This window comes from Hordeum vulgare, chromosome 5H (genome assembly GCF_904849725.1).
Source record: "Hordeum vulgare subsp. vulgare chromosome 5H, MorexV3_pseudomolecules_assembly, whole genome shotgun sequence".
Taxonomy (NCBI): Eukaryota; Viridiplantae; Streptophyta; class Magnoliopsida; order Poales; family Poaceae; genus Hordeum; species Hordeum vulgare.
This window is the reverse complement of record NC_058522.1, coordinates 504,391,835-504,405,921: the sequence shown is the minus strand read 5'-3', so window position 1 is coordinate 504,405,921 and position 14,087 is coordinate 504,391,835. Positions and strand designations below refer to the sequence as shown.

At 40.9% G+C, this 14,087-nt stretch overlaps 1 protein-coding gene across 1 annotated transcript; it reads left to right on the top strand.

Annotated features, from left to right (window-relative positions):
- Positions 1–310: 310 nt before the first annotated feature.
- On the top strand, positions 311–2,290 carry LOC123398537 (glucan endo-1,3-beta-glucosidase-like). Its single transcript, XM_045093000.1, has 4 exons — positions 311–1,412; positions 1,510–1,701; positions 1,807–1,872; positions 1,966–2,290. The coding sequence occupies exons 1-4, from the start codon at positions 363–365 to the stop codon at positions 2,119–2,121; spliced, it is 1,464 nt and encodes a 487-aa protein (XP_044948935.1). The 5' UTR covers positions 311–362; the 3' UTR covers positions 2,122–2,290.
- The last annotated feature ends 11,797 nt before the right edge of the window (positions 2,291–14,087 follow it).

The following is a 14,087-nucleotide window of genomic DNA, read 5'->3' as shown; positions in this document are numbered from 1 at the left end:
TTTTAAAAGTTTCATTATGGATTATACTCAGATGTATATGAACATATTTTAAAATGTAGATTCAACTATTTTAATTTGTATGTAGTCGTTAATGAAATTTTGAAGAAGAAGTATATTTAAAAATACACGGGAGTAGTAATCATCCAGGTAGGGGGGAGAGGGCCTTCCTGACACATGACCGAAGCCCACACATGCGTTTGAAGATATCGTCTCTGTGCTTATGCATACATTCCTAGTATAGCAAGCTATAATTAGAGGGTCCTCAACAATAGCCCAAAATTCATTCCGGGCACCTCCCGTTACCACATGTTTGGCTTGTGTCCGGCCGGCCATCCTCCAACGACAGTGCACACCGGCTCACCATGGCGTCGCCGTCGCCAAGGCATGGGTGCATGCTCCGCGCGGAGGTGTTCATATGTATATTCCTCGCCGTAGCACCGTTCAGCACGCCGATCGGTGTCAACTACGGCACCAAGGGTGACAACCTTCCATCGCCGGCCAAGGTTGCTGCATTCCTCGTGACCCGCACAAACATTGACCGTGTAAAGCTGTTCGACACCAATCCGGACGTTGTTCGGGCCTTCGCCGGCACGGGCATCTCGGTAATGGTCACCGCAGGCAATGGCGACATCCCTGGCCTCGCCACCCAGAACGGCGCCGATGCATGGGTCGCTACCAACATCGCGCCATACTACCCCGCCACAGATATATCCCTCGTCGCCGTGGGCAACGAGATCATGGACACGGCCGACAAGAATCTCATCAGCAACCTCGTCTCCGCCATGCAGACGCTCAAGGCCGCGCTCGTCACGGCTGGCTACGGCAAAATCCGTGTTTCCACGCCAAGCTCACTCGGCATCCTGGTTGACTCCCAGCCGCCGTCCGCGGCTCGGTTTCGCGACGTCTGGGACGTTGCCATCTTCACGCCGATGCTCCAGTTCCTCCAGAAGACCAAGTCCCCGCTCATCGTGAACACGTACCCGTACTTTGGGTACAACGGTGACACGCTGCCGTACGCACTGGCGCGGCCGAACCCTGGCGTGCTAGACGCGGGTACGGGCATCACGTACACGAGCATGCTCGAGGCACAACTTGACTCGGTGTACTCGGCGATGAAGAAACTTGGGTTTGAGGACGTGGAGATCCTCGTGGGGGAGACCGGGTGGCCGACTAAGGCCATGGACGGGCAGATCGGCGTGAGCCCGGCTGACGCGGCGGAGTACAACAGATATCTCATCCGCGCGGTTAGCTCCGGGTCAGGCACACCGCTCATGCCAAAGCGGAGGTTTGAGACGTACATATTCGCGCTCTTCAACGAGGACCTCAAGCCCGGGCCCGTCGCCGAGCGCAATTTCGGGATGTTCCAGCCGGACTTCACGCCGATGTATGACATTGGCATCATGAAAGATCCGGTGAGCACGTACAGGCCTTGCCGATGACGAGCACAAGCACGCTGGTTTTCACACGCACAATGCAAGTTGTTCTGACGCACGCCGGTGTGTAATGCAGGTCAAAACAGCACCGGCGCCAGCGTCGGTCGTCCCAGCGGCGCAGCCGAAAATGGCAGCAACGCCTATGGCCGCCACAGCTCATGCCTTGGAGGCCTCGGCGCCTACGGAGGCCAACGGCTCGAACAGCGCCAAGGGTTCCGCGCCTGCATCTCCAGCTTCGTCCAAGGAATCGACCAATGGCAGGACGCCGGTGCGTGCCCGGATGCTAGCTGACGCCTGACGGTCCACTTCTCTCTGATTTTATCAGGAAACTTGCATCGATGGAATTTGATGTGTGCGAGGCTGCGCTTTGCAGGAGGAAGCGGAAGGAGGCGATGCTCAGCCATCGGCGAAGAGCGAGCCGTCGGAGGCAGCAGCCAAGGTACGCTCAATTCATCGGTCGACCTCCATGCATGCATGGTGCATTCGATCTCAACAGCAGCTAATTGGTCGTTGCTTTGTTCAACTTGGCCAGGGTGGTGACGGCGAGGAAGAAAACAGTGGGAAAACCAAACCCAAAGAAGAAAGTGCAACGCCGCCGGCGGCCGAGGCTGCTTCGAAAGCCACAAACTTTCTTTCTCCTATCCTCTGCATGCTTGCAGTTGCGCTGTGTCTAACTTTCCATGTCTAATCTTCCGTCTCTACACTTTAGCTGGACATGTAATAATTAAACTAATAACGGTGCTAGACAGAAGCACTTTACGGAAAGACAACAAAAAAAGATTACCCTCCTACCCCACGTCTTCCGAGCAAGGCTATCATAGAAATGCACTTCTTTTCTAAACGGAGGTGCCAAAATTACCCAACTAATTTATAAAAAACCAGACAAAAACCAACACAAACCAAGCACAGACAAACTACTCACATGAAAATCAATACAAACGAAGCACATATGAACTACTTTACATGACATGAACCTCACAACCCATAGGCAGCCCGCCAAACTCTCCAAATACATATCTACAAACCCCAACACTTGTACTACACCAAGTGACCCTGGCGTGAACAACTCGATACAAGACATCAGGCACTTTCCAACTCACAACGACAACCCAATCCAAGAGTACGAGCTGGAAGACCGTATCATACATCACGCAGCGAGAGACGCCTTGTCTTTGGGCCACTATTGCCTTTGTCCACCTTCATTTGTTTGTCTGTAATTAGTGTCTTCGTGGGGAGGCAAGCAATCGACCTATCCAAACTAGGTTTAGCAACCTCCACGCTCGCTAGCAAGTCACAAAGTTTTTTCGTGAAGAGTGCATCTAGACTTGGAGTAGGTGCAACACAAGTGGCTCAATAGTCATGCCACTCACATGCATCACCTGCTCGATGGTTGCAGACGAGGGAAGGACATCAACATCTAAAACTTCACGCTCCACAACACCAAGGGGTAGGCTGCCTAATGACTGACAAGGCTTCACGGAGGTGATGAGGATACCAGGTCCACCTCCGAAGCCTGAAGAGAGCCCAACTTGAATTGCTCCATCAACAGAGGCGAAACAGGTTTTCCACACAACACATGTAACTCGGGCATGATCTGCAGCACCATAGACACAACCAAACACCAAAGGCACAACCTCGACGAAGGTCTTACCTTCAAAGTTCGGCAACACAAGGGGCATCGAATTAGACACAACACGCAGCCAACAACAGACTCAACCATGAGAGTTCGTGCAAAAGGGAGCCTTTGCAGAGGAGTCTCTGTGCGCTCTAGAAAGCTGCCAACACATACCAAGCAGCCTTTGAAGGAGTCAGCGACCTCACGAAGCGACTTAGGGCATGTTTGGTTCATGACTAACTTCGCCACAACTAACCTTAGGCAAAGTGTGGCTGTCATAAAAAGTGTGGCTAACAAAGTGGACACCACAAGTGTGGCAAGATTTGGCAAAAAATTAAGTGTATGACATGTGGACCATATAACTAGAAAAGTGTGGCAAGCCACAAGTGTGGCAATGAACCAAACACATGCCTAAGGTATTGTGGCATGACTAAGGTTAGGCATGACAACCTTAGGCTGGGAACCAAACAACCCCTTAGTTTTCTTCTCCTCCTGAGAGGAAGTAATGCAGTGAAGATCAGAGCCTAGCAATTTCACATGCACCGCAAAAGCAGACTAGAACGTCACATCCGCCGGGACCAAAGTCAGAGCAACCAACAAGAAAGGTGAGAGATCACGATAAAGAGTCTTCATGTTGGACGAGACCTCACGTATCTCATAAGTTGATGGAGTTACAACAATTGAAGCCCAAGAATGAATCAGCGGTCGGGCGGAACTTGGAGAAGGCGGCGACTGCACCAGCTTGCAGCCATCCCGTGCATAGTGTCCCGAGTGGAAGCATCGGTTCCACCGGATCGTATCCCTCCATCCGACCGCTCGGGCCAATAGAAAATGGTCCATTTGTCTCGTTTCAGAGCCTCATTAGCTCCGGTTTCGAAACTGAGACTAAAGGATCGGGACTAAAGCCCGAAACCGTTAGTTCCAGTTTCTTTATCAATCGGGACAGAAGGGCCTTCACGTGGTCTCTGCGGGAAGCCCAGACAGGAGGGCCTATAGTCCTGGTTGGTAATGCCAACTGAGACAAGGAGGTGGTTTTTTTTGGATGGGGGGTGTTGGGGTTTTGGAGGGCTAATTTAGGGGTTTCATATTGTGTTATTAGCTAGCTAATAGAGAGAAGTGTCATCTCTTTCTCCATGATGTAGAAGTAACGACTTTAGCAAGTTATCCTCGGTCTCTTAGGTATTGTGGCGTACCGACCATTCATTTACAACATCTGGGCTAATGAACCCAACGTCGAAGATTCATCCACACATGAATCTAATCCGATTTCCTTCCCCCAATGATATAATAACCAATCATGATCATAATACCAAATCATCATGATAATCATGATCAACATCATCATCATATTAATATAAAACTCTTGCATCACTATACCTAATAATCATCATAGTCATTACCACCGACACTATTTAATCATCATTTTCGTCAATGAGACATCATATATATAACAAAAGCTGCTCACTAGTCATAATCACAACTCCTCCTCATCATCATCATCAACTATAACACATTGTAGCACATAATAACACATTGTACCTAGAACATCATAATCATGAATAGAGAAGTGACCAAATTAATAGAAATTCATCATCACATTAAAGCCAAAGTACAGTAGTGACCAAAATAAATACATAACATTCTTACATAGTTCTCATTATTGAACAACATGTAGCTCTCTAGAGCATCTAATTAGAACATACATTGAAACTACTAAATTTAAATGCAACAAGAAATGCGATCATAACCACAACTAAGGTACAAATTGATCCAACGGCATAATGATACCAAGCCTCAGTATGAATGACATATTTTCTAATGTTTCTAATCTTCAAGCACATTGCATTCATCTTGATCTTGTGATCGTCACGCACATCGGCAACATGCAACTCCAATATCATATTCTCCTCTTCAACTCTTTGTAATTTTTCTTTCAAGTTATTGTTTTCTTTTTTAACCAAATTTAACTTTTTGGCAAGAATTTGTATGCCGGTTCGAATTTCCGGTTCACATACCTCCTAGATAAAAAAAATCTATGTCACGTTGGTCGGCATAATTGTCAAAAACACTAAATAAAACAAATAGTTATAAAAAATAATATATACCACATCCGAATCATAGACAGGACGAGGGCCGACGGAGGCGGATACCAAAACCATCGCACTATATAATAACAAACAATAATAGAAGTAAGAAAATTACACAAGTATCTATCTAAATCATACAAGTAAGAACTTTTTTCTTCTAGAAAGAAGATAAGAAGAAGAGACTAACCACGGTGGTGCCGACGCCGAGATGGGCGCGGGCGATCGACGGCGGTGAGGACGGGGACGGGACACGGACGGACCGCCAAAGCTACACAAAACTAGAGGAAAATGGAGCTTGGACAAGGATCTTCGAGAGGAGAAAAATTAAGTGTGGCTTGGGCATTTCATCAAACACCTCATGTGCATAGGAGGTGAGCTAGAGCACCACAAAGCTCTCCCACGTCCGGCCAAAAAAATAGAGAAGTGCACTGCTCTGCTCGCGGGCAGGGGGTATATATAGGCCGAGCATTGGTCCTGGTTTGTGGGCAGAACCGAGACTAAAGTTCAACATAGGGTCCCGGTTCCAGCCTAAAACCGGGACCAATGGTTGTGGGCCAGGAGCGAGGCACATTCGTCCCGGTTCGTGTCTGGAACCGGGACCGAAGGTGACAAACGAACCGGGACAAATAGCCCACGAGGCCCGGCTGGCGCCCTGGCCTCACGAACCGGGACCTATGCCCACATGGGTCCCGGTTCGTGAGTGAACCGGGACTAATGAGATTTCATCAAGTGGACCAAAGCCCTCTTTTCTACTAGTATCGATGGCCTTTTCCAAAGCAATGGAAACACATATTCATCAGCAATGCTAGCATCCGAGGAAGCTGCTGAGGCATGGAAGCAAAAGGTGATGGAGGTGCATGTCCTGCACGGCGGGGTTGATAAATCTCCAACGTATCTATAAGTTTTGATTGTTCCATGCTATAATATTATCATTCTAGGATCCTTTTGGGACATTTATTTGCAAATTCATATGAGTTTTGAGCACTAACCTATTAACCCAGTGCCAAGTGTCGGTTGCTGTTTTTGGCTTTTCAGTTTTATAGTACCAAATGTAGTCCAAAAAACCACAAATTTTTTTGATGTTTTTTTTCTAGACCAAAAGAAGACCTGAAAGCTTTGGGAGAAGTTCGGGGGGGGGGACATGAGGGCCCCACGATCCAACAGGACGCTCCCGGGGAGGTGGTCGCGCCCTGTTGGATCGTGGGCCCCTCGTGGCTCTCCCGACCCCATTATCCGGCTTATAAATTCTCATATTCCCCCCAAAAAAAACTAGGGGAACCCCGGAAAGAAATTTTTCTGCTATCGCAAGTCCCTCTTCCGTCGTTTGCCCATCTAGAGCCATGTTCCGGTGCCCTACCGGAGGGCGGATCGATCACAGAGGACCTCTACATCATCCTTGTTGCTCTCATGGTGATGTGGGAGTACTCTACCACACACCTACAGGTCCATATCTAGTATCTAGATGACTCTCTATCTCTATCTCTATGTTCTTCAATACAAAATTCGTCGCATCTTCAAGATGATCTATTCGATTGAATCACTTTGTGTGGTGCGTTTGTTGGGATTCGATGGATTGTGGGTTTATGTTCACATTATTCATGAAAAATATTTAAGTCTTCTTTGAATTATATTATTCTTATTTGCATTATTATTATATCTTCGTAAATCTTTTTGATTTATTGATTCTTTTGGCCAACTACATTAATCTTTCTTCAGTGAGAGGGGTGTGTTGTAATGGGTTCAATCTGAAGGTGCTCTATATCCCAATGACAGAAAGGGACAAGACATGTCTTTGTATTGTTGCTGCTAAAGATAAAATGATGGGATTGATTCATATTAATTGGATTCTCTTTGTCTACATCATGTCATTGTTCTCCAAGCATTACTCTGTTTTACTTAATACTCAAGATGCATGTTGGATAGCGCTCGATGGGTGAAGTAATAGTAATAGGTGCAAGCGGAAGTCGGCCTATTTGCTTATGAACATGATTTCTATATACACATGATCATTGTTGTGAATAAATATCGCATACTATGCACTTTTCTATCAATTGCCCAACAGTAATCTGATTACCCACCGTATGACTACTTCGAGAGAGATACCACTAGAGAACACTATGGCCCCCGGGTCTATTCACATATAAATTTATAAACGTTATTATTTCCTCGTTGTATTTTATTATTTGTATTTATGATTTATATTTAATATATTTAAACTATCTATCTACACTACTTATCTGCTTGCATGTAACGAGTTCAAGAGGATTGACGACAACCCTCTTGCCCGTGTTGGATGCAAATGTTTTCTCTTTTGTGTGTAGGCGATGAAGATGGGGTTGTGTGTGGTCCTCCTTTTGGTTCGATAGCCCTGGTTCTCACTGAGGTAAAATATTTATCTATATTGTGATGCATCGCATGTTCTTCTTCATGGAAAACCCAACACAGATCACAATTATCATCAGGGATTTCTCGCGCCGTTGCGGGGGAGTATCACCGACCTACCATCAAGTACCTTTGCAAAAATTATCTTTAACATGTTATACTTTTTATTTGTTGTTATATCTTCCTTTCTATAAAAATCAAAAATACAAAAACAAATATCTTTCCTATTTTATTTTTTTGCATCTTTTACTTGCTAGTTTGCTTGCTTTGCTTGTTACTTTGCTTGCTAGGTCATCGTGTCTCAAGATAGATTCTACAATATCTCTTATTACCAAAGGATGAAGAAAATAGAAAAGCTTCATGAAAACTTTTATGACATGACCTCACAATATGAGCATAATAAATTCTTTGCTCCTGAATTAAGGAACACCAACATTGCTAGACACTATTAGTAAACAACTTTATAAGGTCAATAAGGAAGTATCTAATCTCCAATCGCAGTTTTAGCAAACTAAAAAACTGATAGGAAAGATATGTGATAAGCAAACTACTCTAGTAAATATAGGATGTCCGCTAAACCGGGATCTTTCCCCTTTAATAATCATGATGAAGATCTTAAAATGATTGGTACTTATCCTATTGAATATTTGTCTACTAATATGGAAGTAGATGATAAAGAGACTTGAGATGAGTCAACTCTAGCTAGAAGTCGTCCCATATATTCGGAGGGTGATAATTCAAATGAAAAAGCTGAAAAAAGTGGGTTTGGAGAGGTCAAAACTTTAACTAGTGATGTTCCCACTATCTTGGATTATAAGGACTTTAATTATGAGAGATACTCTTTAGTAGAATGTATTTCCTTTTTGCAATCCATTATTAGCTCACCCAATGCTTATGAACAAAACAAGGCTTTTACTAAACATATAGTAGAAGCTATGGTAAAAGCCTATGATGAGAAACTTGAGCTAGAAGTATCCATTCCTAGAAAGTTGCATGATGAGTGGGAACCTGCTATTAAAATTAAGCTCAAAGATTATGAATGCAATGCTTTTTGTGACCTAAGTGCTAGTGTCTTAGCTATACCTAAATCTTTATGTGATGTACTTGGTCTCACCGATACACATGAGTATTCACTTAATTTACATCTTGCAGAATTTACTATTAAGAAACCTTTGGGAAGAATAAATGATGTTCTTATAATTGCTAATAGAAATAATGCGCTTGTAAATTTCATAGTTCTAGATATTTAATGCAATCCATCTTGTCCAATAATACTTGGGAGACATTTTCTACAAACTATAGGTGCAATAATTGATATAAAAGAGGGAAACATAAGGATCCAATTCCCATTAAAGAAAGGGATGGAACACTTCCGTAGTAATAAAATAGAACCACCTTAGGAGTATATCATGAGGGATACTTATGAGTGGAGTCTCAAAGATGAAAACAGTTGAATCATATGCATTATGACACGTAGGGGCGTAAAACAATAGCGCTAGTTGGGAGGCAACCCAATAGTTATGTTATTTTTCCTGTTATACTTTATGTTTGTGTGTGATAACATGATTATTTCTACTATAATGATTGTGTTTTTATGTTTAAATTAGTGTTTGTGCCAAGTAAAGTATTTGGGATAATGTGAATAATAAGTAGAATTGATACGGCGCAAAAATAAAAACTTTTGCATCCAGTGCAGAATTTCTTTGATTTTACCGGAACTTATTTTTTAACTATTTTTTTACAAAGTATTGTTGTACAAATTCCTCAGGTTTTCCTATTTTTCCAAATTTTTGGAATTACATAATTAGAGTGTCTTTTCTGATCACTACACACTGTTCTGTTTTAAACAAATTCTGTTTTTGCTTGCATAGTTTGCTTGTTTTGATGATGTTATGGATTATATCTGGGGTTATAAGTGATGGAATAGTTAGAATACAATACCTTATGCAAAAGTAAAATATGAATCAATTTATAACAGTATGTAATGTTTATGCTTCGCCTATCTTACCAACGATCTCATGAGTTTTCTGTTGAGTTTTGTGTGCTGAATTTTTTATGTTTTGGGTATTATCATGATGGATGAAGGAATAAGGAGTAGCAAGAGCCTAAGGTTCGGGATGCCCAAGGAACCCCAAGATAATATTATAGGAAGTCCCAAACATCTAAGCTTGGGTATGCCCCGGAAGGCATCCCCTCTTTCGTCTCAATCCATCGGTATATGTCACTTAGAGCTATATTTTTATTCATCAGATGATATGAGTTTTGCTTGGAGCGTCTTTTTCTTTAATTTTCTTTAATTTTAATTTACCACAATCATTGTTTTCTGAACAAACCTACTTGATATAGATACATGTTCATCATGATTTGATAGAATACTCTATGTGCTTCACTTATATCTTTTAAGCTTAGTACTTTACTTGTATCTTTTAGAGCGCGGTGGCGTGTAGATTTTATAGAAATAATTGCACTCTCGTTCTTCACTTATATTTATTTGGGAGTTAAAAATAGTGATGATAATTTGCATGGGTTATAAGACTAGTTCAAAAATAATAGGTATTGAGGGAGTGCATAATCAAACCACATGTAGCACATAAAAAAGAAATTATGGGTTAATGATATTGACGTGGTAATATGAAAGGTTGTGAGTGCATGGTTGTTGGTTAGTAAAAATATCGATAGTTAAAGGATGATAATTTTCTATTCATCTAAATATTGGTCATGGCATGATGATGATTTGTGAGCATTCTTATTCTTCGCTGAAATCCTGCTGTTGTTTAGGTCGGGGACGCATGATGGTTAACTCCTACCAACCTCCTCCCTAGGGGCATGTAAGTACTACTTTGCTTTGTGAGAGCTAATAAAATCTTGCAATAAGTATGTGAGTTCTTTATGAATAATGTGAATCCATGGATGTACGCACGCTCACCTTCACATATTTTGCTAGCCTCTTCGATACCGTGCATTGCACGTTCTCACCTCGAGCATTGATGCGAATTTGGCCGGTGCATCCAAACCTCGCGACATGATACGCTTTGTCGCGCATAAGCCACCTTATGAGGGTGTTTGGTTCGGCTTCCAGCCAGCTTCCGTCTACCGGCTTCTAAACCAAAAGCTCCTATTTAGGGGCTTCCGGTTGCAGGTGTGGCTTTCGGCCTTGTCACAGCCGCAGCCGAAAGCCACAGCTGCAGCTGGAAGCCCCTAAATAGGAGCTTTTGGCTTCGAAGCCGGAAGCCGGAAGCTAGCTGAAAGCCCAACCAAACACCCCCTATATCTATCTGAAAACAGTCATCATACCTACCTATCATAGCATTTTCATAACCGTTCCCAGATATATTATCATGCAACTTTCACTGTCACATCATATGAGTTGTACACCCATTTTCATATTGCTTTGCATGATCATGTAGCTAACATAGTATTTATGACAAAGTCATCGTTCATCATTATCATACATATTACGCTAGATCATTGCACATCCTAATACACTACCAGAGGCATTTATATAGAGTCATATTTTTTGTAGTTTTTCAAATGAAGTTATATGTAAATAAAAATGTGATGCTATCCATTATTAGGGCACTATCTGAGTGAGGAAAAAATGAGGGAGACAATGATTCCCCCACAAGTCGGAATGAGATTCCAGACGAAAATAAATTAAAAAAGAAAAATAAAAAGGAAAAAGGGAAAGAAAAATAGAAAGAAAAAAGGGGAAAAGAAAAAGGGAAAAAAGAAATAAATGAGAGAAAATGAGAAGGGACAGTGCTACTACCTCTTTTTTCACACTTGCGCGTCAAAATGCCACCATGTTTTCATACAGAGAGTTTCATTTTTGTCACTTTCATATCCTAGTGAGGATTTTTTTTAAATAAAATTTGGATTGTATATTCCGATCACGGGCTTTCTCAAATGTCTGAGGTCTTCAAGAGCAAGCAAGTTGGATGCACACCCACTTAGCTTGAGTCGAGCTTTCTTACACTTATAACTCTAGTGCATCCATTGCATGACAATCCTTACTCCTCAATACTTTTCCTTTTTTCGTTGATTCGTATTTTTAAAATGTTTTATTTATTAAATCATACGTTCAAATCTCGAACAATTGGGTTTCTCGCCTCGAGATCTTCAAAACTAGACCCCATGTTGATAGGTTTTGTCGAACTTTTTTTTCACAAAAAAATAGGACGGAAAAAAAGGATGGGGAAAATCAGGCCTCTCGCGACAGAAAAAAACAAAAAACTTGTCTTCCCGTTCGCGAGAGGCACAATCGTACCTCTCACGAAGGCAAAACCGTGCCTATCGTGAAAAAAAAATGGAAACATGTTTTTCCTATTTTCGAGAGACATGGTTGTGCCTCTCGCGAAGGCAAAACCGTCCTTCTCGTGAAAGCAAAACCATACCTCTCATGAAAAAAAGAAACACGGTTTTTTCCTTTTCCAAGAAGCACGGACGTGCCCCTCGCAAAAGCAAAACCATGGCTTTCGTAGAATCAAAATCGTGCCTCTGAAAAACAAAAAATGTATTTTCCGTGCAAAAATAAATTGAAATTTTGTTTTCGTCGAAAAACTAAGAAAGACCGATGAAAAACTGAAACACCAAAAAACGGAAAAAACAATCTAAAAAGTCAAAAATGCGTGCGAGAAAATAATAAAAAGTAAAAAACGTTCAGATCATGACACGTGACAACGACTGAGAACGCGCCAAGTAACGGCGCGTGGGAGTGATCGGTGGTAGGCTCCCGAAGGAGTTTCGCTAACTAGTTGCACTCCACTCCTTTGCACAGGGTGTGCCCTCAGATCGGCCCATTAGTAGCGCAGTATAGCGAGCGGGAGGGTAAATAGTTACATTGGAGTGAGTCTTGTAGCGTGCCGCTAATGCCAGAATTCGACGCTGCAATAGAAATTTAAATCTGATTATTTTTATAAAAGCAAGAACAATGTATATTTCCTAGAATATTTTAGAAAAGGATGAACATTTTTTCAAATAACGGACATATTTTTAACACGGATTTTTCCAAATTACAAAAACAAAATTTCAAAACATTTGACATTTTTAACACGGCAAATGGAAACATTTTTAAACTCCCAACTATACTTTCAGAACATTATCATTTTTTGAAATTTCTGGCTATTTAAAAAAATTGAAACATTTTGAAACTTCAAAAAAATTAAAACGTGAATACTTTTTGAAACGGGAACAATTTTTGAAATGGGAACATTTGTTGAATAGTTGTGGAATTTCGAAGCACAAATATTCCAAAATTTTATTTTTCATAAACACAAACTATTTTTTGAATAAAAGAACATTTTTTTGAAAAGGAAAATATTTTTCAAGTTTGTGAACAAATTTTGAAAACAGGAACTTTTGTATAAAAATGCGAAATTTTTTCTAAATATGAAGAATTTTAGCAATACTCAAACATTTTATGAAATTTCCAGAACAATTTTTGAATTTGTGAACACATTTTTGAAAAATCGAACATTGTTTAATTTCCTCACAAGTTTTGAAAACAAAAACATTTTCTGAATACAACGAACATTTTTTGAATCTTTTAAAATACATTTAAAATTTTGGAACATGTGTTGTAAAGAAGTGAACAAATTTTGAAGTACAAAAACTTGTTGCGAATTTCTGAACAAAATTGGAAAAAAGAAACGAAATCTGGAAAAATGAACAAATTTATGAAATATGAATATTTTAAATTCCGGAATTTCTTTATAAAATTAAATAAAGTTAAAAAGAAAAAATTTAAGAAAATTAAATAAAGAAATGAAAAGAGAACAAAGAAAGAAACAGAAAGAATAGAAAAAAAGGGACAGAAAAATTAAAACGAAAGATAAAAAATAAAATGTAAACTGGCTAAAAAACTTCTAGAATGTTTCCAAAACCAGTATAAACCAGCTGGGAATCCCAAATCGCTCGCTAGTCGTCATCCCTTTGCGATTCCTCAACATTTTGACGTAGAATGCTCAAATAGGGGTTTCCGGGAATTAGTCCTATAACGGCTATTTGGCGTGGGTAGGCCGGCCCATTCGCATATTTCCTGTTCGACCTCACGAGGATTATTTTTTATGGGTTTAGCTCCTATTTGAAGCTAGCAACAACCCCTCAAAAAAGATTTGAAGCTAACAACAAATAGTCTAGCATTCTCATAGGGAACACTCGAGCAGGATTTGTTTCCTGTTTTATTAGTTTCAGCTGATTTTTTGAGAACTCCAAAATTATATGAAACTTATTTATTTAGAAAATCAAGACTTTTAAAAAATTGGAAAAGAGGAGATTTTTGTCAAAACAATGTTGAACATTTCTTAAAAACAGTGGACATTTTATAAAGATGGTAATTTTCTCAAACTTGAACATTCATAACTTTTTTTTGAAGTACACTCAAATTTAGGAATACCTCAAAAAGAAAAAAATGGTAAAAACAACAAAAAACAGAAAAAATGAATAATATGACAGGGATAAAAAAGGAGAGCATATTCATAGGAACATCTGAATAATAACAATGTCTCAGGCCAAACACTACCAAAGGGGAGAACAGGATTTGCTGGTTTTTTCAGCCTCTTATCCATTTCG

Coding starts and splice junctions, on each gene's coding strand:
- LOC123398537 (XM_045093000.1), top strand. CDS start 363: ATGGCGTCGCCGTCGCCAAGGCATGGGTGCATGCTCCGCGCGGAGGTG. Junction 1,702..1,806: donor CGACCAATGGCAGGACGCCG/GTGCGTGCCCGG, acceptor TGCGCTTTGCAG/GAGGAAGCGGAAGGAGGCGA. Junction 1,873..1,965: donor CGTCGGAGGCAGCAGCCAAG/GTACGCTCAATT, acceptor CAACTTGGCCAG/GGTGGTGACGGCGAGGAAGA.